The following is a 21,775-nucleotide window of genomic DNA, read 5'->3' as shown; positions in this document are numbered from 1 at the left end:
GAGCGACCATGATTTTAATCGTCCCAGATCTGTCCAACTGTCCACCTCACCGGTTGCCTCAGCGCCCAGATTTCCTCACCCAGTCGGAAGCTCATGTACTGCATCCGACCCCGGAGTCCCTCAACCTACATACGTGGCTTTTGAGAGGATGAGGTATGATGACTGGGACCTCTCGGAGTAGGTATTTGAGGTATTGCGGCTTGGCGCATCTGTCTAAGTAAAGGGACGCCTGGTGATGGCTCTGAGGTGACTTCTTCTATCTGGCTAGTTGCTTGTTTAAAAAAAAAAGAAGCAATCCTTCCATTTCTAATTCTGCGGGGTCTCCCCATTGGGATGTTTCCCTTTGTTAATTTTTTTGCAGAATGGTTAACCATGCCTCTCATTGTTTTCCTCTGCAGTGTTCAAGCACAGGAAAAAAGGGGGAATGGGTGTGAGGCGTGGTGATGTAGTAGATACACGACACCTGATGTCCCATCCAGAGCTGAGGATCAAGCACTGAGCAAGACGGATCGACGGCCGAGTCTAGGCCCACTACGCCCCCTGACGAAAAGGTTTCGAGCAGAAGAGCTAGATGAGGATATTTATCAGATGAGGAATCTGCAGGAGAAGCATCCATAGAAAGAACATTACGATAAATAATTTCTCCTTTATAGTAGTTGTGTGACAATACTAGCCAAGAGGTTTCATCGCTTAGTGTGTATTTTAAAGGCCTAACAAATCTTTGAATATGTATTTACCTCTCTGTCTAACTGGAATGATTGGAATGCTCTGTGTGTGTGTGTCTCATTGCAACCATAGAGCACTACACAGCTCCTAAGTCTAAGCCTTGCTACTCTGCTACCTACCGTGACTGGGTTTGGCTAGACTTCAGTGTATTTCCTGTTCTCCATAAACAGCTGGCCATCCAAAACACATCCCTGGGTTGATTATGGAAAACCATCTTAAGCAGCATGGTTGCAGTCTTCTTTCTCAATGAAGAAAAGTCAGAACATTTCTAACTACCGGTCGATCACTAGCTTTCAGTTCAATGGTAAAATCATTGATTGAGAAGGCAGTAGCCAACCATCACCACTATCACATTAAACAATGTGGCCTGCTTTGTGACTAGCAATCTGCATTTAGATACAAGTGCAGCGTGGAAACTGCCACCATCGATGTCCTAGATGGTCTCCAAATTATGAAGCCAACTCCTGGCTGCTGGTTCTACTTCACCTCTTCTCCATTTTGGTTAACCACTTTACACACAAGTGTACTCGTAGATAAGTCCTCAACTGGTTTTCCTTCTACCACTTGAACAGATAAAGCAATCAAGATTGGCATCTTCAAATCCAACCTTCGTCTTGCTACCTACCAGTGTTCACTGAACCATTTTGATTGCTCGCAACCACTTATACCTCGGTTTCTAAGTTTCACTGTCACAGGACTGTTCTTCCTGTTCAAGGCTTTGCCCTTTGGGCTCAAATCTGCACCCAGGTTGTTTATAAAATGCCGCCCGGGCTCAGCTCTGTTAGGAGATCCACGATTACCATACCACGACGACTGGTTGGTCAGGGTTGAGTCTCTCTCCCTGGGTCTTCACCATACGTAGGACACAATCCTTTGCCAGTCATCGCTGGAATTCTCTGCCAATTCCTGCTTAACTCCTTCTCAGCCCACTCTGTTCTAGGGATCTCGTATGGACACACTGTCTTGTGGCACTACACCATCAGACGACAGAGTGAAATCCTTGCAAAGGCCATCTTGCTTTTGCGAAAGACTGCTGCTTGGCTCCCCATCCTAATGATCCCAGTTAAGAATGTCATCATGCATTCCCCTGATCCAACACTGCAGGCTTCGGATGAGTCCTCTCCAGGACTTTTCCATACCAGAGGTCACATGAAGAGTAACCGCTTCACATCAACGTCCTGGAATCGTGTGCAGTGTTCTGTGCCCTCAAATCCTTTCATCTGCAGCTTCAGGGACAAGAACATGACAACCATGTTTCACATTTGCAAACAAGGTGGCCCCCTTTCCACCGTTCTTTCGATGGAAGCTCAGGCCCTGCGGTCATAGGTTCTAGCCCATACGATGCTCCTCATCCATTGCACCTACCAGGGATACACAACACAGTGGCCGATTCCTTCAGCAGGGAACTGCGATCCTGTCACTGGTGGCAACTTCTACAACATCAAGTTCACTGCATCTTTCTCAGGTGGGGAATTCCAGATGTCGAACTCTTTGCTACAGAGGTGAACAGGAAGTGTGTGGCCTTGACCACCAGGTTCCGTCATGCGGGGAACTTGTGGGATGCCTTCACGCTCCCTTCAAATGGAATGTTTCTTTATACTTTATCTCCGATTCCACAGTACTCTGCATTTTCCGACACATCAGTGCAAACTTATCTTGGTGGCCCCAGCTTGGCCAAGACAATTCTGATTCTCAAACCTTCTCAATCTCTCATCAGCTCACCCCATTAAACTGCTTCAACCTTCTGCCCAGGGATGGCGGGTTTGTGCTGCATCACGAACCAGCCTCCCTTAACCTGACAGCCTTGCTCCTGCATTCCTAGAATATGCCTCTAGAGTGTAGGGATGGTCTTGCCAGGGCCTGAGCATCCTCCATGGTTTCCTGCTAGAAGCCCAAGTGGAAGCGTTTTTCCATTTGGTGTACTGACCAGAGAGATACCTTTTGTCTTTGGTGTGGGATGATCAGGTTCATTCCTCCATCAAGGTACACATTTCTGCCACCTCTAGGTTTTCTCATTCCCCTGGACGCCTTCTCTGTGGTCTCAAACTCATTAAGGAATTCCTCAAGGGAATGTTCCACTCCTTTCCTCCTGTTCAAGCGCCTACTCCATCTTGGGAATTGAACGTGGTTCTCTCCAAACTTATGGGGCGCCCTTTCGAGCATATGCACAAGTCCCCAAAGAACATTTCGTCTTGGAAGACTGCCCTTTTGGTTCCCATCACGTCTGCTAGATGTGTGGGAGAAATCCAAGCTCTCGTGCAAACCTCACTATTGGGGTTTTCTTAAATCCAAGGTGGTTCTTCGCACAAATCCAACTTTCATGCCCAAGGTTCCATCTTCATTCCACCTTAACAATCCTTTGTTTTTGCTTGGTTCCCCTTCCTCTCCAGTGGATTGCTATTTGTACTTCTTGAATGTGGTGCGAGCCCTGAAATTCTACATCTCTCGCACTAAGAATTTTTGCAACTCTTGTCGGCTATTTGTGACTTTTCGTCCTTCTGGCATGGGCAACTCAACGTCCAAGTCCTCTATTTCACGGTGGCTGTCTGCATGCATATCATACTGTCATCGACTGGCTAAATGGCCTCTTCTTGCAGGCCTAAAGCTCACTCTACGAGAGCTGTTACTGCTGCAATGGCATTTCCCTCTGGTGGTCCCCTAATGGATATTTAGAGGGCTGCCACTTGGAGATTGGTGCATACCTTCATGAAGTTCTACTGTGTCAACAGGGATCCCACAGAAGAGTCCATGGTCAGTTTATGGCTCTTCTTGGCCGATATTGCCACGCTCACGTGCTCTTGCCAAATGTGAAGACGGCCTCCAGGGTTGGAACCATAGGCAACTTGCCTGTTGGCATTGGGGCAATTTGACCCAAATTGGGTTTAAAAGAGCACTAAAGTGACAGTTGTTTTAAAATGTAAATGTAAATTGCTTTTAATGTTACAGATCAGGGCATGCTTCACCTTGACAGATGTGGTGAAAGCCCTCAAGGCTAGACTGATGGCTCGCAACTCCAGCCTGTTGATGTGCCACTTTGCTTCCATCGCTGACCAGAGGCCTCTTACCTACAAATCCTCGTAGTGAGCGCCCCAACCTTTCAGAGATGAATCCGTGACCACTCGGGCCAGAAGGGTTCCCCTGCCATAAGATTGCCATGGTTGGGCCACCAGCTGAGGTCGTGGACCACTTGGCCGAACACCTTGACAGGATCCGTGAGCGCTCCGAGGTACTGTGACCACTTACCTCTTAGGAGCTGTTGTAGGGATCTCATGCGCAGCCTGGCCTTTGGCACTAGAAAAATACAGGAGGTCATCAGACATAAGAGGTGGAGGAGGGAAGCTGCTGGTAAGGTGGTGTGATTCCGGAACAAGTGTACCATCTGTGTTATACTGAACTGGAGCCTTCCGACTGGCGTCACATGGGATTTCAAGTTTAGGGAGAAGCCCAGCCTGTGCAGTAGCAGGCAGGTGTCCTCCCGATGAGATAAGACCTGCCCCACCAACTTCCCTCCGATAAGCCAGTCATCCAGGAACGAAAACAGATGGACCCCAGATCTCCTGAGGTGAGCCGTGACTAACGCCATGAGCTTGGTAAAGACCCCTGGAGCAGAGGTCAACCCAACTGGAAGCACTTTGAACTGATAGTGCTTGTCCCCTATGAGGAACCTCAGGAACTTACTGTGCTTTCGTTGTCTCAGCACATGGAAATAAGCGTCCTGCCGATCTATTGGCACCAGTCAGTCCTGAAGTTCGAGAGCATGGAGAATTTCTCTCAACGTCACCATCCAGAAAATGTCTTTCCTCAGAAACTTGTTCAAGGCCCTGAGGTCCAGAATAGGATTGAGACCTCCTCCTTTCTTGCGCACCAGGAAATACCAGGAATACCAACCCGACCCTATCTGATTGGGAGGTACCTCTTCCACAGCACTCTTCGACAACAAGACTTGCAGTTTTTCCTGGATCTCCTGTCCCAGTTGGATTGGATTGGAGGTAGTGGGGGTCTGTCTGGTGGTTTTCTAAAGAAGGGCAGACAATAGCCCCACCGAAAGAGCTGCAGGGCCGAGGCATTGGAGGTAATCTCCTGACACTAGCATCAATGTTTTGCCAACCGGCATATCGCAGGAAGGGAAATCAAGGCGGATTAGAGGGTGATGCCGCCCCCAACGTTCTTTTTGCTGGGCTCAAGAAGCCCCCCTGCCCCTTCTGGGGCACGAGAAACACCTCTGCCTCTGCCTGGCCTGTGGGAGCTGTGCTTTCCTGCCATAAGGCACATAGCGCCTACAACCTCTGCCCCTAGAGGCAAAGCTGAAGGCAGGTTTGGCCGACTGCGCAGCTAGGCCCAGCAATTCTGCAACTGTTTTAGACTCTCTGAACTTTTCCAGAGTCTTATCAGCATTCTGGCCAAAAACAAACTCTCCCTCGAAACGCATGTTCCGTAGCCTATATGGGACATTCGGGGAGAAGCCAGATATTTTCAGATAGGCTTGGCTTCTCAATACTATCACCTACCCCATTGAACAGCCAATGCAGTGGGCTACCTCCAGGACCTTCCGCAACGACTGCTTGGCTTCCTCCTTCCCATCTTCCACCCGCTGTGTAAACCCATCCCTCATTTCACCTTTGGGGATGTACTCTGTTGCCTGCTCTACGGGTTTCCACAGACCAAAGGAGTATTTCGCAAATCCACAGGCCACGTTGGTGGCTTTTAACGCCATGCTGTCAGAAGTAAAGACATTCTTGGCTATTGCGTCCAACCTTTTACCCTCTCTGTCCGGAGGCAGATTTGAAGTGGATGCCACAGGACTCATGGTGATTGGGGCTGCCTGCACAATTAAGCCTTCTGGAGAATGGTGAGAAGCTAGGAAAGATGGATCTCCTCTTGCCGACCTGTACTTCCCTCTAAAGTTAAAGTTGGCCGGGTAAATGGAGCAGGGATGTTGCCACAAGGAGGCTAGGGGGTCTGCAATTGCCAGATTAATTGGCATGTTATGCTCAGTTACAGGACCTTTATCCAAGATGTGCGTCAGTTCTTAGCCCTGAACAGGTTCTGAAGAGGACTTCAAACCTAGTGTGTCTACTACCCTTTTCACCAAGGTCCTACATTTATCATGCGTGTGCGTGTGCGTATAAGGGTGACCCTGCTGAAATTCGACATCTAAGGCGTGTCAAGGCCGCTGGCGTCGTGTAATCCTTGGGCTAATGCCAACAGGTCAGCTTGGCCGTCGAAAAGATCGACACCTGTATACATGGGATCAATGTCCCCATGGTAATCGCCCTGGTTGGTGCTGAAAATTGATTCCATAGATTCAAAGAATCCTGACATGGAGAGCGGAGCAAAAGATATGTCACAGATAGTCGGCGCCAAGGGCTTTTCTTTTGACGCCGATGGAAAGGCCGTCGGCGCCGGTCGAGGCTTGGGTAATACATGGACGTCGCGGATGTCAGCCTCTCGACACTCTAGAGAACGACCAGTCGTCAATGGTTTACTTGCCTTTTTCAGCATCGAGTCTGAAGGCTTCTCAGATGCCGATAGAGTTGACGAATTGGCAAGCGTGGGGTCGGGAGTGGCGGGGGGGAGTCACCTGCACCTGTAGCAGCACGAGTCTTACGCATTTCTCTTTTGAAACTTTCCCACTCTTCTCAAGTGGTCGAGCACGACAAGGGTATATCTATTTCCAACTACGAGCTGGTCTTGTGTCGATGTTGGCGGCATCGCTTCTTCTTACGCGATGAAGACTAGGAAGAGTGGCTCCTCGAGTGTGACCGCTTTCTGGCTTTTCGCCAATGTTTTTCCTTCCCCTTTTTGGGGGTGGGCCTTTCCGCCTCTGCCTCAAAGGACTGGGCGAGCGACCGCGCTGGAGATTTCAGGGACGGTTGGCCTGCTCACGAATGGATCCGCACCCAGAGACCACAGATAAACGTTGGCCACGGAACTTTGGAATGGCAGTCGGTGCGTCTTTTAAAGCCCGAAATCCAGTGAGTGGACATTGAGGTTTTATGAGAGAAGATTTGACGATTTAGTCAAAAACATGGAGTCCAAGAGTAAAGACCATGTTGCCGAAGCAGCGTGCAAGCATGTGGAAAAAAGAAACTGAGATATGGGGCTTAGTGATTAAGGTATATATACACACAACACCTATACACACAACACCTGATGTCAAGTCCAGAGCAGATGATTGAGCACAGAGCAAGACGGATCGACGACAGAGTCGAGGTCCACTAGGCCCCCTGTCCAAAATGATTCCGAGCAGCACAGATGGATGAAGATATCTATCAGATGGGGAAACTGCGGGAGAAAAGCAATCCAATGAAATACACATATACATTCACTTGTGTGAGAAGATATCATGCAATTGAAAACCAGTGCAATAAAGGCAAGTAATTTGATAGATAAAATACAGTCTGAACATGAGAGAAACACTCGAATAGTACCCTAATACTCAGTAAGTCAAACCTTTAGAAGGATTGGGCATAGTGCCCCAAAGTCATGAGTTCCAAAAGATATACTTTGCAGGTAGGTTTACTATTAGAGTGGTCGAAGCCAGTGGTTGCGATTTACAAAGATTTAAGTTAAGTTCATGTAAGTAACTCTCTCAATCCCACTACACTAGGGACGGCCCAGGACGGGATCCTTGACTAGGCCACCACCGATCCAAGTCAAGAAAGAGGTAGGGACAAGTCTTTACACCCCTGTAATCCTATGTAATCCTATGGAGGAGATGGGGGAAAGGAACCGGTATGTTAACTTACTCCAGATTTCTCCAGAGACCACTTCAGAAGTTCAGGATTTCCTTGGGAACACGCTCTTCTGTGCTTAGCCAGGTCGAGTGAGCATTAGTTGTGGAAGGTCGCGATACCTCTATCAGGGTTCCAGGCACTGTCCAACTTAACACCCGTCCAACGAAAGGAAGACAACTTTGGCGAGCAAGCAACCTCAGGAGACCTTAGGGAGCGAATAGGACAAAATATCAACGGGAGTCACCACAATCAGGTAGCAACAGGCGACTGTCTCCTGGCGAATGAAGGAGCAGGCTCTGCACGGCTCCCGTTGAGTGTAGAAAGCTGAAAATGCAGAAGCAGTCATCTTGTTTTAATAGTAGAAGAGCCCCCAAGTTTCTGGCAAACTCAGAACGCTGACAGCTGCAGCGGGTGACACATGAGAGATCTGATCAGTCCACCAGTTGGTCCAGGGAAACATATGAAGGCTCAGCAGGCATATATCCTCTAACAGGGGTCAGGAATGGCTGTTCCCACCCATCCAGGGATTGAAGCACAGACAAAGGCCTTCTTGAGATCAGGACACAGGAACAAGGCTTCACCAGGACTTGGCTGGAGGTGATGCAGGTCAGCTGCAATAGTCGTCCACGGTAGTGAGTGGGCTGCACTTATTTGTAGGCGTCTTTAATCTAACAATGATCTGTCAAATCCAAGATTTGAACTGGAAGCACACCATTCAAACTGGCAGTGGCTAGCCAATCATGGATAGTCACTGGCCACACGTTCTATCAAGCAGCAGACACCATGTGACCTGGACGTGGACTGCGACCAGATAGTATCAACCCCCACATCCAGCCACACACACAGACTGCCACTTTGCCCCGGAAAGCAGAAGCTTCCCCCAGGAAAGAGCATCCCATATATGGCAATTCCGGACACAAGAGGGCATGAAGAAGGCCAAAGGAAAACATGGTCAAATGACAGGTGAACATGTTGTAGCGCAGCCATTTTAGAGTACATGATACTGTTTATGACATAATGCAGTAAAATGCAAAAAGAGCATGAGCAAAAAGTCAAAAACAGGGTAGAAAAATATCGCTCCACCAACCCATCCTGGACAAATTGCATTTGTAACCACAAAGTTACAAAATAAAATGTTAGAAGGATACAAAGGGCCTCATCACAAGTTCTGCGGTAGCACCTAAATGTGGTGGTAATGGGGTTACTGCTGCATTTACCACTCTGCCCAATCTCGAGCCCGCCGCGTTTAAACACACTGGGAAAATGCCCATTTTTGCCGCAATTGCCACCGGCGGTACTACACCTTTAAAAATACAAGAAATCCATCAAGGGAGACAGTCCCCCAGTAAAGTTAGTCTTATGGACTGATCAGTGTCCCTATAAAAATGAGCACAAAGCAAGCAAATTAAAGCATAAGGCTTTACTTACCTCCAGAGAGTCAGGTCAGGAGTCAACACAAAGCAAAAAGAAACAGTGTCCCATAGACGTCTGTGAGAGGAAACCACCAAAAATAAAATTTTCCAACACCAGACATTGGGAGAACTCTTGGGGCACATCTTTCCTTTGGATGTTTCTCGTAATGAGAGCAGTATTCCACCCAAACGTTCTCAGAAGCATGGAATTTCTTGGAGTAGGACTAAACAGCATGAGGTTTCAAGGGGGTACGTTTCCCAGCCTTGTGTAGCGAAGTATAAAAAGAGCCTATCCATGCCTTCAGTGACACAATCTGCCGTCTTTAAACCCTAGGCAGCAGAGACCAACCATGCAGGGGCTAGAAACTAATATTTGCTTTGAACAATCCATGAAGGGCTAGAAGACCAGCTTAGGTTTTGGACTGAAACAGTGAAACATTTCTAGTTGAATTACCGAGCATTGGACTGCATGCCTGGAAAAAAGGAACTAATGTCGTTGTGCACCAACGGCTATGCAACTGAGTCAAGCATAGCTGATACAGAGCTACAATATCGCCCCCCTGGAGGCTAAAAACTTTTGGGTTCTTAGAGCAGCTTGCACTGGAAAATACATGTCTACCATCAGGAATCTGTGGGCAGAATGTTCAGAAAGCTGAGGTGCTGAAGTCCAGAGAAGAAGAACGTTAAAGCCTTCTGTCTGGAGGAATATGGAAACTCTATGGAAAGGGTGGAGGCTTGGAAACTGGTGTAGTTGTTCAAATGTACCCTAAAACAATAAGAACACTAGGATCTTGAACCTTCAAAGTCAAGATATCATATTCATTGCCAATCTTTTGCCTATTATAAAAAGAAAGCCTGTTAATGAGAATGGGCTAAAACAATTTGACTATGCTAGCACTGGAACACTGGACTCTGAAAACCACCCAATAAATTAATAAAATAATGCTACAAATAATTGAAATTATTTAGCTCGAAATTTCTCTAAAAACAAAAAGCAAAATGCCTATATTAATGCATGGAACATATCAGCAGAGTGCAAACTAAGTTCCCAATCAGAGGTCTCAAAGTCAACTTGGACATCACAATTCTCTTTTTGCACCTAAACTCTGGCATTCTCTTCCTTTTTCTATTCAGTCTATCACTTCATTCTCTTTTTTGTACTCTTAAAATCCCACTTTGCTTCTTCATCATAATGATCATTAATTCATTAATGTGGAACATGTTTCCTTCTGTTCTTTTTTGTACTGCATTATATTTTTGTACAGTGCTCACGCGTCAGGCGCAATATAAATTCAAATAAAATATAAATGCAAACATGATTTGTTTTCCTAGGAGTCGTGTTCAATGCCATTTCCATTGGTACATGATTGGTTGCAGACAAAGAATGGAACACACAGTACAGAAAAACCTACCTGAATAAGTACAGCAGAATGTGTCAAAGCATCATTCAACATGGTAAGGACATTGGATGTTGGAACAATACCAGGGTCATGTCCCCAAGAGGTGATGAGTAAACGATCATAGTCCTAAAAAGTAAAATACTACCATTAGAACATGTAACTTTTCTCTCCAATAATATTTAAAATTATTCATTTTTTTGCAAAGAAGATGCGTTGGAGGGTAGAAATAGAAGAGGTTACTCACCACAGTGACTAGCATACTCTTTGCCAAGAGTCCTTTTTCCTCCATACTCAAGGGACATTCCGTCTATCGGGACGATACCAGAGCACTTTTTTGTAGCAGCCAAAAAACGCTTGTCCTTTTTATATTCTTATGGACAGGCCAGCAGATGTGAGGCTTTGGTCCTGACTTCCTGTACTCTACCCCGCACCTCACGCTTCACTCCTTTTCCGATCAACAAAATCAGTGACCATATGAAAAGTAGGGCTATTTTAAGCAGGGAAGGCAGTCGGGCATATGGAGGAAAGAAAGCAGACTCTGGTAAATAACCCTTTCTGACACTTATATCTCCTCCCTTTTCCTCCATAGTTATGTGAGATTTTCAAGCACTGGAGCCAAATTATTAGGTGAATGGACCTAATCTCACAATTTTCAAAAAGACTTTTGAGAACTACCTGATCGACCTGAGCGTCATCAGCACTGGAACACAGATTGAGACTGTAGCGTTTGCAGAAAGTAAGTAGTTGGCCTAGCGATGGACTTTCAGAGAGTACATTTTTTTTAAAGGCAACTGAAGTCGTCTTTACTAGATCCAAACAAGCATGAAGGCTTTTGGGTGATGGAGGCCTTGCACTGAATAAGCCCCCAATATACAGGAAACTATGCACATTGAAATTGAAGCATAAGAGGCCTGGGCTTTCTTGGAATTGCCAAACGTTGTAGGCATCCTGAAGTCCTCTGTCCTATCGAGATAAAAGTTGAGCTCACTCCTTCCATTCGAACATCGACCAGGGAACAATACCAGTAGGCAAAGCATTTGATTGATATGAAATTCTCTCATGTCTTTGTGACCCTCTGTTCCTATGAAGGGATGTGAAAGATTCTTCAGTGCAATGAGCCTGCACCTCACTAACTCTTCTTGCAGAAGTGAGGCAATAAAAAAAATACACCTTCCAGCAAAGTATTTTAATGTCAATGGTGGCCATGGGTTCATAGGGTTCATGACAATGTGGGAAGCACTACATTAAGATCCCATTTAGCACGAGGTTTTTTAACCGGAGGGTAAAGGTGGAAGAGAACATCAAAATGGCGTTTCACCACAGGAACTGATAAGGAGAAAAAGCAAGCATCTGAACTTAAATATGCTCCCAGAGACGGAAGATAAATCCAGTGCAATTCTAGATGGATCCCCACGGTGCAAGTTCCAAAATGAATGAATGGACCTGGTCCAAAGAAGACAGGGGATTAAATCCCCTTTTCCAGACTCCATTGGCAAAAACATAGCGATTTGCTCTAATACTGGGCTTTCAAGCACGCAGCTTGTATGATGTGAAGATTTTCATCAGAAAGGCTGAGGTCACCCAACAACCTGATTTCAGGAACCAAGCTGCCAAGTTCAGCGATTGTGGATAGGGGTGCCATATTAGCTCGTTCTGATAGAGAAGGTTCGGAATCTCCGGCAGATATACCGGACAGTGGGCCAAAAGACAACAGGTTGGAGAACCACAAGCTGGCTGGCCACCAAGGGGCTACGAACAGCAGGTTGGGATTCTTTGAATAACTGAACTTCAATAATGCTTGAAATATCGGGGGTTAAAGAGAGAAAAGGCCAACGCTAACATATTGTCCCAAGATCATCTCCAAGAGGTTTTGCCCAGTCCTTCGCTTGAGGCATACATGGGGGAGTTATTTTTGGAAGCCGTTGCAAACCAGCGGACTTGGGAAGTTCCTAACTGATTGAGAACTTTGTTGTTCAGTTCTCATTCATGGTTCACTATTGCCCAGCGACTAAGGGAAAACACAGCTGAACTCTAGTCCTGGAAAATGAACTGCTTGTAGCCATGTTTCTCTGTGGACTGCCCATTCCCACATCTGTACCTCCAATTGAATAAGGAGGAAAGATCTGGTTCCACCCTGCTTGCTCACATAACACATTGATACTGCATTGTCTGTTTGACTTCAGACTACTTTGTTCTTGATCTTCAGCTGAAAAGCATTTAGGAAAATGGTTATCAATTCCAGGAAGTTTGTGTATTTCCCCAAAGGTCGAACACTTCCAGATGATCCAGTATTGCTCCGGGTTTAGAAGTGATGGGGCCTAAGGTACTGGCTTTGAAAAGGGAGTTGCATTCATTAGATTTTATTGGTTAGACCACCAAACCAGGATGTCTCATCTCCAATGTCACAAAACAGAGTTTTATGCTTGAGACCAAGCCTCTCCAAAAGCAAATTGTGCTTTCCTAATTTTTGAGTCTCGCTAATGGTACCACCAGGAGACATGAAGCCAATAAGCATAAAAGCCTCTGAAACGACCAGGCTAAAAAGTGGGATGATTCGAGAAAAATGGTTCAAGTGCAATGGAGGTTACATGCTCTCTGACCTTCAACCAAAACCCTGGCCATCATTGCATTCAAGAAAAACCCTATGAAAAGCAGTTTGTGGGAGACAGTCAGAAGATTTCTTCCAGGTCAAAGTTCATGGCGGTAAAGTAGATGGACCAAGGACTGGCGATGGCGATTTGCCAGTCGTGGACAATGGGATTTGAGGAGTCAGTCATCCAGATAAAGGTCTACATGTAATCCTTGAAATCTGAGGTAGGCCGCAATTGCCAAGATAATTTTGAGGAACACTCCTGAAGCCAATTCCAAACCAAAAGGTACTGAAAATGATTGTCTCCAATCGAGAATGACAAAATACTCACAGCTGGTGATGTTCTTTCTACTGGATGTTCCTCCCATGGATTCCTCATCTTTGATATACTGATATCTTGCTTTACAGTTCAGAAACATTTTAGACAGCAGAGGGTGCTGTGCGGCGTCGGGTCGATGTCCCTTGTCGGCTTCCATTCCCACGTGGATGTGACATTGACAGTGGTATAAATAGCACACACTGTGCCTGTTGCCTCAGTTCTAGTTTTTACACCTTTCGCACAGCCGACTTGAGGATCCATAACCTGCATGGCCTTTGAAAGAGAGAAGATATTTAAAAATTCACCCACAGAGGGTAGGCGATAAGGAATCCATGGGAGGAGCATCCAGTAGAAAGAATATTACCAGGGTATGTCATTTGTTCTTCTAATGGACTGTGCCCTGCCCATGGATTCCTCATGTTTGATAGACTCCCATAGCAATGGATTTTTGTTATTGGTTTATATTAGGTAAAACAGCCTTCCCAAACCTTGTGTCCTGACCAGACAATGCGTCCAGACACTGTTTTGAAAAGTTCTGTTTCGAAGATCAAATTGCGGCATTACAAATGTCCTCCATTGGTACACCTCTTTTCAGAGCCAAAGTGGTTGCCACTCCTCTGGTGGAATGTGCCCTTAGATTTTCAGGGACTTCTTTCCCGGACAAAGAATAACATTCTGAAATACAGAGAATGATCCAGCATGACAAGGTCTGTTTAGTCAAGGCTTGACCCAGTTTGTGTCCAGTGTGGCAATATAAAAGCTCAGAGCCTTTATTAGGCCAAGTCTGAGTAACTTTGTTTCCTCCTTGGAAGGATGAGGAGGTGGATACAATGCTGGCAAGGTAATGTTCTGTGTCATATAGAATTCGAACACCACCATGGGACGAAAGGAGGGACGAACCCTCATGGCTACCTTCTGCTTAGAAAATTTACTGAAAGGAGGTTTACATAAAGACTTTAGCTGACTCACTCTGAGCAGAAGTGATGGCCACTAGGAAGATGGTATTAACTGTCAATCTGAGTGGACAGAAACAGAGAGGTTGTAATGGGGCTTCCATTAGAAATGTTAATACGGGAGGCGTGGCCAGCAGGCATCGGAGGAGGACTTGATCGCGGCCGGCGAATAAATCCTGGAAATATTCTGCTGTTCGACCCCTGTCACTGAAACAGGTGGTGTAACGTATCGGACACTGGAAGTGCTGAACTGGGTGCTTCGTGATACCGAAAGATCTGCAGTAAACTTCCCAGAAATGTGAGCCGAGACACGCACCGTTAGAGTACGAGGGCCTGTGTGGTGAGCTCCAGGGTCCTGAGCTTCGGCACAACTGTGCAGGTCTTCCCCCACAGCCACGGAGCAGGCTAGCCTATAAGCGCGAGGGCCAGCCCATGACAGAGTCCAGACCCGTTGCCAACCGGAGGAATAAGGAGCCGGTGCCCCAACGCACGGGTCCGGATGGCGGTGCAAAACTCCAGATCTGCTTTAGAATTGAAAATAGACACGATTGGGAAATAACTGAAATACATTTGAGCAGACATGCACACAGCTGCCGAGAAACAAAGTGATGGAAGGTAGGGTATCCACCATGGAAGGAGTGGTGCAAGTGCTTTCACAACACAAATGACCAGGACCCTAAAAGCACGTGCAGAGGATGCAGAAGGCCACTCACAGAAAAACAAACTGTGCATAATTAGGATCCCAGAAGGTGAGGGGGCGAATCCATGGAACTATTCTTGGAAATGTGGTTGCAGAGCAAGCTGGGCTTGAAAGTCTTTAGTAGTTTGCAGTGGAAAGGGCCCACAGAGTCCCCGCAAGTAGACCCCCACCGGGTGCCCTACGAAGGCCGGTGGTGGGTAGGATTTTCAACCACTGCTCCAGGTAAGATTTTGAGGTGGGAGTATTTTACTCTCTATTTTTAAACTTTGAGAGTAAATGTGATTTTAAGAGAGTAAAAATAACTTTTGTACTTTGCAAGAGAGTAAAATGTATGTGACATCCAGCCGACGTGTGAAAAAAACTGTATGGAAATCATTACTATGCAGCAGCTTTCTGCATTTTGACAGAATACACCTTTCATTATTTCTGGCCATTTGCTCTTTCCTGTATATATTTAAATGTTGAAATCACAAAAACCTAGCCAATTATATAGTAAAGCATACATGAATTTGTATTGTGTGTTTTGAGATTCGATAGCAGAATTGTCTATTGATGTTTAATGAAAGTCCTAATTTCCTGGAGCTATTACTACCCAATTGCAATGCCAATGTTATGATACAACAGTGCAGCGAGGTAAGGACTCTGTGCTAAATTCTATATCTGATCTAGTGGTCACATGGTTATTTATATAGCTCTTTTGGCAAAGCGCTGTACATAAAACATATTTATTACAATTACCACCAAACCAAAGTCGGTACTCCTTTATCGACCTTGAAAGGATGAAAGGCTGAGTTGGACTTGCCGGGATTCGAACCCGCAACCCACAAATCACGCAGAGATTGCAGCAACAAGTGCTCAACCAGCTGAGCTATCTTATTGGCTAACATCCTTCAGAGGTGGGTTAACTGAGTATCGACTGAGGTATAATGATCACAGTACCTAGATGTATGACAAACCATTTATGAAGCGCTACATAAAGTTAATACCTATCTGGATTATCACAGGGACAGGTTTTGCTGAGTTTCTATTTCAATTACCAATATAACTTTCCTATGTTTGTTTTTTAACAGCGCTTGCACTTTCTTGAGAGTCAGGTTTTGGATGTTTTATTTGCAGTCTTGAAGATTTGAGAGGCTAGAACACATGCGATCAGTATAATGACAATTACTAACCCTTGAGCAAAGACTCTGCTGCCACTGACCATTTATAGTAATGTACCGTATTGACTGCAAGGTTGAATGGATGTAAACTAAACTGTGCATAGTCATCATTTTGCACACTGTTTTTATAATTAGACTGTAAATTAAATTAGAAGTAAAAATTATCTGCCTCTGCATGATTATGCACACAGGACCGGAACTCTAAAAAATACAATTGTGCAATACTGGTTTGCTTTCACTGGAAAAAAAGCATAACTTGTTAAAAAACAAAAACAAAATTCTCAATTGCAACTTAGATTTCCATCTTATTAATTAGACAATCCTAAAACTCTAGGAAAACATGCACAGTGCTTTTGAAGCTGAATGGAAAGAAACCATTCATTTTATCAGTGTGCAGTTTATTTTTTTGAAAGGCTTCAGAGAAATACATTCTGCTTCAGAGGTGGCTTGCAATTACATCCATGTTCATAAAAATCACAAGAAGCCTTCCGGTTTTTGTCAAGTAACCTGACCTTTGCACTGCCCTCTGCTCTAAACCTGTGTGTAAATGTACCCAGGAAAATAATAAAGCTGGCGTATTTACATGATTTTCATGCAATAAAAGGCCTAGTACTCGCCTTATCTGGAGCACTGTGTCCAATGAAATAGACAGATCCGCCTCCCTAGAAATTATAACGCAAGGGGGTCTCCCCGAAAGTTCCCGAAAATATGGGGGGAAGCGTAAAAAACATTGAAACCAAGGACAAGGGAGAGCCTGAGTACCCAGTGCGCCCACTTGGTGGGTGGTACAACCCCTCTGTTTGCGTCATGTCACTCACCGTCAAATGCTATGTTATGTTTTGCTATTTACTGCGTCCTTGAAGACAGGATTCCTAATGTCATTTTGAACTCCTGTTGTAGTTTTTCTTTTGTTTAACAAAACCTAATAAAAAGAATTTGAAAAAAAAAGAAAAGCCTGGAAAAATCCTCCCGCTTCTTAAGAAAGCAACACTTGACCCTGACTATCTCAACAGCTATCGCCCATCACCCATCTTCCCTTCCTAACTAAGATCCTTGAGAGAGCAATAGCCACGAAACTCCTCCTAACCTCCTTCAGTCCTAGCAATCGGACTTCATACCAAGATGCAGCACAGAAATGGCAACCATCATGGTGATCAATGATGTGCTTCAAATCCATGATGATGCCATCCCTGCCTCCTAGTTCTCGACCTCTCAGCAGCATTTCACACAGTAGACGACCAGATATTCACTGACAATCTACACTGCTGCATGGGGGTCAGCGAGATCGTCCTTGGGTGGTTCAAATCCTACCTTGCAAATCGCCAACAGTTTGTACAAATGGATTCTTCCAAATCATCAACTCTACCCATCTCCTATGGAGTCCCACAAGGATCCATCCTGTCCCCGTGATCTTCAATCTTGACATGAAACAGCTCAGAACCCTCTTTGCTCCACACAACATCCACATTCAACAATATGCAGATGACACACAGATCTACCTCAAGATATCCTCCATCAAGGACATTCACAGGCTCAAGGCCTGCCTCACATTAATCCAGTCCTGGATGTCTGAAGTTCAACCCCACCAAGACTGAATTCATATTGCTGACCAACAACCCTGAACACCCTGACATCCAGAGCTGGCTCTCTGCTATGAATCTCAAGGGATTCACACCCCAGCTGGCCACCTGAGCAAAGTCCCTTGGGTTCAACATCAACAGTCACCTCACCTTCAAACAGCAGATAGCAAGGAAGACGCAAACGGCATTAAATTAAATGTCTCTCCTGTGGAGAATCAAGCCCTTCATCCCAGAAAACAATTCAGATCTGCGGTCCAAGCATTGGTCCTCTCCGGCCTGTATGGTGACAGCGCCCTTTTGGAGGACCTTCCAGCGACTACTGTGGCACCCCTGAAATGTGTCCTGCATGCTGCAGCAAAACTCATTAAAGGACTCACCAAATTCAACCCTCATTGAACTGCACTGGCTCCCACTACAAGCCTGTATCATCTTCAAATCCTGTTGCTCATCTACAAGGCTGCCATCCTGAAGTCCCCAGCCTACCTCGCTGAGAAACCCAGATTCTCAGGAAGCCTGCATCCGCCAGAAGTAAGGAAATGTGCAGACTTGAATTACGACAGTGCAGGAAGGAAAGAACCACAGGCCTTCTCTGTCTTCGCTCCAAGACTCTGGAACCGCCTCCCTGCCAACATCAGACTTGTCCCATCACTTATACAGTTCAGAAAAGAGCTCAAGAGCTTCCTCTTCAAGGAATGGTTCCTCCTTAAGAATTAGGTCCAGACACCCTGTACTCCCCACCTTACATGAGATTCAGTGATGTGCTCCCCACTTTCTACCCACCCCCTCCCCCCAGTTGCTTGTTGATCCCTTACTGATAATTGCCCACCCTCGCCCTCCCGTTAGCTCCCTGCTCCTTTTTTCTTTGCTTCCCTCACTGTGTTCTTCCCCCTACGACTGTAAAGCTCTCTTTTGCTTCCGAAGCTAGGTCTGCGTACAATAAATACCCAAATAATAATAATAAATTATGTCACTGCGCCCCAGTACCCCTGTTCCGTTTTCCCACACACTCTGCATGCTGTTTTTCGGAATATTCTCTTAGTTTGACGATTCGTCAAGATGTTTATTCTATTCTATAAAGCTTTTATATTGCGCCAACACACCTGAAGGCCTCATCAAGGCTCTCACAGACGCACAAACACAAAAAATATATAATAGAAACATCAGCTTAAGTATCACAGAGCATCAATTCACCCCTTTATCAAAGAGAAATGTTTTTAAACTTTTTTGAACTGTGCCACTGATGGAATTGATCTCAGCAAAAGCAGAAGAGCATTCCAGAGAGTAGGTGCCCATGAATCAAAACTTGAACCGACAATCTTCTTCAAAGAAAAGCGCGGTTTAGCAAATAGATCATCTTTAGTTGACGGCAAAGTGCATCTGATGGGCATTTCCTTGATTCGGGAACAGAGATATAAATGGGCATCGCCATCTAGACCTTTGTATACCATAGCCGATTGCTGCCTTTAAATAATCCTCCTTCCTCCACAAAGCGGAGGAAAGTGGAGTTTGTTACGCGAATTCAGGACGGCGTTGTGCAAGCTCTACTGACATAAATGATTACTCGGTTGTCGACAAGGTCGGAGTACCGACACTTTGCAGTTCAGGGGTCTCACCTAATGTCCAAGCCAGGCTTTTGGACATAGCATCTGATGGTGAGCACATGTTGAGCCCGAATATTCCAGGACTCCAAGTTAGCTGCCAAGTCACCAGGTATAGATGTGCAGCAACCTGCCAAGTTTGTACTCTAGGAGTAAAGGTTACAGACGGTATGTCCCGTTTGATAGAAAGGAACAGCTTCTGCAAGCCAGGCAAGTGAAGAGTCATTTCTCACTTCCAGATCTGGCCAGAGGGACATCAAACTCCAGCAGCAGGGACGGCAGAGCCTGCTAAGCAACTTTGAGTTCTCCCCACATGTTTCTCCCGTTGGAAGGAGAATCTCTGAGCACTGGGACAAGTAAAGGAGATAGCCTCTGATGCCTGGCCCATGCAGCTTGTCATATGGTTGAACCGTCTACCATTCGTAAGAAAACCACCAGTCTGACCACCTCCCACTCCACAACAACTGGAACACGAGCTCCAGAAGGAACGGTGGGCCCTGCTGTTGAAGGGTGCCATGGAAGAGGTGCAACCCGAGCAGAGAGGATCGGGTTGGTACTCTTGCTACTTTCTGGTACCCAAGAAAGGAGGGAGGACTCAGGGCCTTGAATAAGTTCCTGAGGACAGACAAGTTCAGGATGGTGACTTTGAAAGAAATTCTCCAGGCTCTACAACTCCAGGACTGGTTGGTCTCACTCAGTGTTCCAGATAAGATTTTGAGGTGGGAGTATTTTACTCCCTATGTTTAAACTTTGAGAGTAAATATGATTTTAAGAGAGTAAAAATGACTTTTCTCCTTTGCAAGAGAGTAAAATGTATGTGACATCCAGCCGACATGTGCCAAAAATGTATGGAAATCATTACTATGCGGCAGCTTTCTGCATTGTGACAGAAAACACCTTTTTATTTTTTCTCTAAGGTCTGGCCATTTGATCTCTCCTGATATATTTAAATGTTGAAAACACAAAACCCTAGCCAATTACACGGTATGAATGAATTGTATTGTGTGTTTTGAGGTTCGATAGCAGAATTGCCTTTTTATGTTTAATGAAAGTCCTCATTTCCTGGAGCTATTATTACTTAATGGTATGCCAATTTTATGATACAACATTGCAGAGAGGCAAAGACCCCATGCTAAATTCTATATCTAATCCCCTGGTCAAATGGTTATTAATATTGCGCTTTTGGCAAAGCGCTGTACGTAGAACATATTTATCACAATTATCACCAAACTGAAGTCAGTACTCCTTTATCAACCTTGAAAGGGTGAAAGGCGGAGTTAGCCTTGCCGGGATTCGAACCTGCAACCTTCAGTTCACGTACAGATCACAGCAACAAGTGCTCAACCGGCTGAGCTATCTTATTGGCTAACGTCCTTTAGAGGTTGGTAAACGGAGTATCGACTGAGGTATAATAATCACAGTGCCTAGATGTTGGACGAACCATGTATGAAGCGCTACATAAAGTTAAATACCTATCTGGATAATAACAGGGACAAGTTTTGCTGAGTTTCTATTTCAATTATAAATGTCACTTTCATTTGTTTGTTTTTGAACATCGCTTGCACTTCCTGGAGAGTCCGGTTTTGGATGTTTTAATTCTAGTCTTGAAGATTTGAGAGGTTAGAACACCTGTGATTGGTGTAATGACAATCACTCATTTGAACAAAGACTCTGCTGCCACTGGCTATTTATAGTAATGTACCCAATTGACTGCAAGGTTGAATGGATGTAAACTAGACCGTGCATAGTCATCATTTTACACAATGTTTTTATAATTAGAGTGTACATTAAAATAGAAGTGTAACAATGATCTGCCATGATTATGCACACAGCACAGGAACTCTGGCAAATACAATTGTGCAATACCGGTTTGCTTTCACTGGAAAAAAAGCATAATTTGTTACAAAATATTAATTCTCAATTGCATCTTAGTTTGCCATTGTATTAATTTTATAATCCTAGAAAGCTAGGAAAATAAATATGCACAGTGCTTGTGTTTACTCCATGAGCATCAACATAGCAGAAGCTGAATGGAAATAAACCATTCCCTTTATCACAGTGTGCAGTTTCCTTTTTTGAAAGGCTTCAGAGAAATAGATTTTGTTTCAATGGCTTTTATCCATGGCTTACAATTACAACCATGTAGATAAAAATCAAAAGAAGTCTTCTGGTTTCTGTCAAGTAACCTGACCTTTGCACTGCCCTCTGCTCTAAACTTGTGTATAAATGTACACAGGAAAATAATAAAGCTGTTGTATTTACAAGATTTTCATGCGTAAAAAGGCCTAGTACGCACCTTATTTGGAGGCCTGACTGCAACGCTCTTCTACAAATGGCTATAAAACAATGCCCGATAACAGTGGCCAATGGATTAGTCACAATTTTTCCAGATTACACAAGACACGTACAATAACTTGGAGAGAACTTTGAGGAGATAAAAACCGTCTTGCGAAAAGATGGCACAAAATATATGCTTCTGTATCCTGCCAGGCTAAATAAATCATTAAACAATGGTTATGTAACTCACCAGTGGGAGCATGGGAGTGGTGGGAAACAGAAGGGAGCTGGTTTACCAAAGCATCTAAAGACCAACTGAGACA

At 45.0% G+C, this 21,775-nt stretch overlaps 1 protein-coding gene across 1 annotated transcript in view; it reads right to left on the bottom strand.

The window, feature by feature from the left end:
- Window positions 1-21,775, bottom strand: part of FAM91A1 (family with sequence similarity 91 member A1) — a 1,180,047-nt gene that overhangs the window by 351,274 nt on the left and 806,998 nt on the right. The window contains exon 18 of the mRNA XM_069621589.1: window positions 10,288-10,401. Within this exon, the coding sequence (XP_069477690.1) occupies window positions 10,288-10,401 (114 nt within the window). The remainder of the gene's footprint in view (window positions 1-10,287; window positions 10,402-21,775) is intronic.

The sequence above is a fragment of the Ambystoma mexicanum genome, chromosome 5q, assembly GCF_040938575.1.
Source record: "Ambystoma mexicanum isolate Mex_15411 chromosome 5q, UKY_AmexF1_1, whole genome shotgun sequence".
In the NCBI taxonomy this organism is placed as follows: Eukaryota; Metazoa; Chordata; class Amphibia; order Caudata; family Ambystomatidae; genus Ambystoma; species Ambystoma mexicanum.
This window is presented reverse-complemented; position numbering and strand designations above follow the sequence as displayed.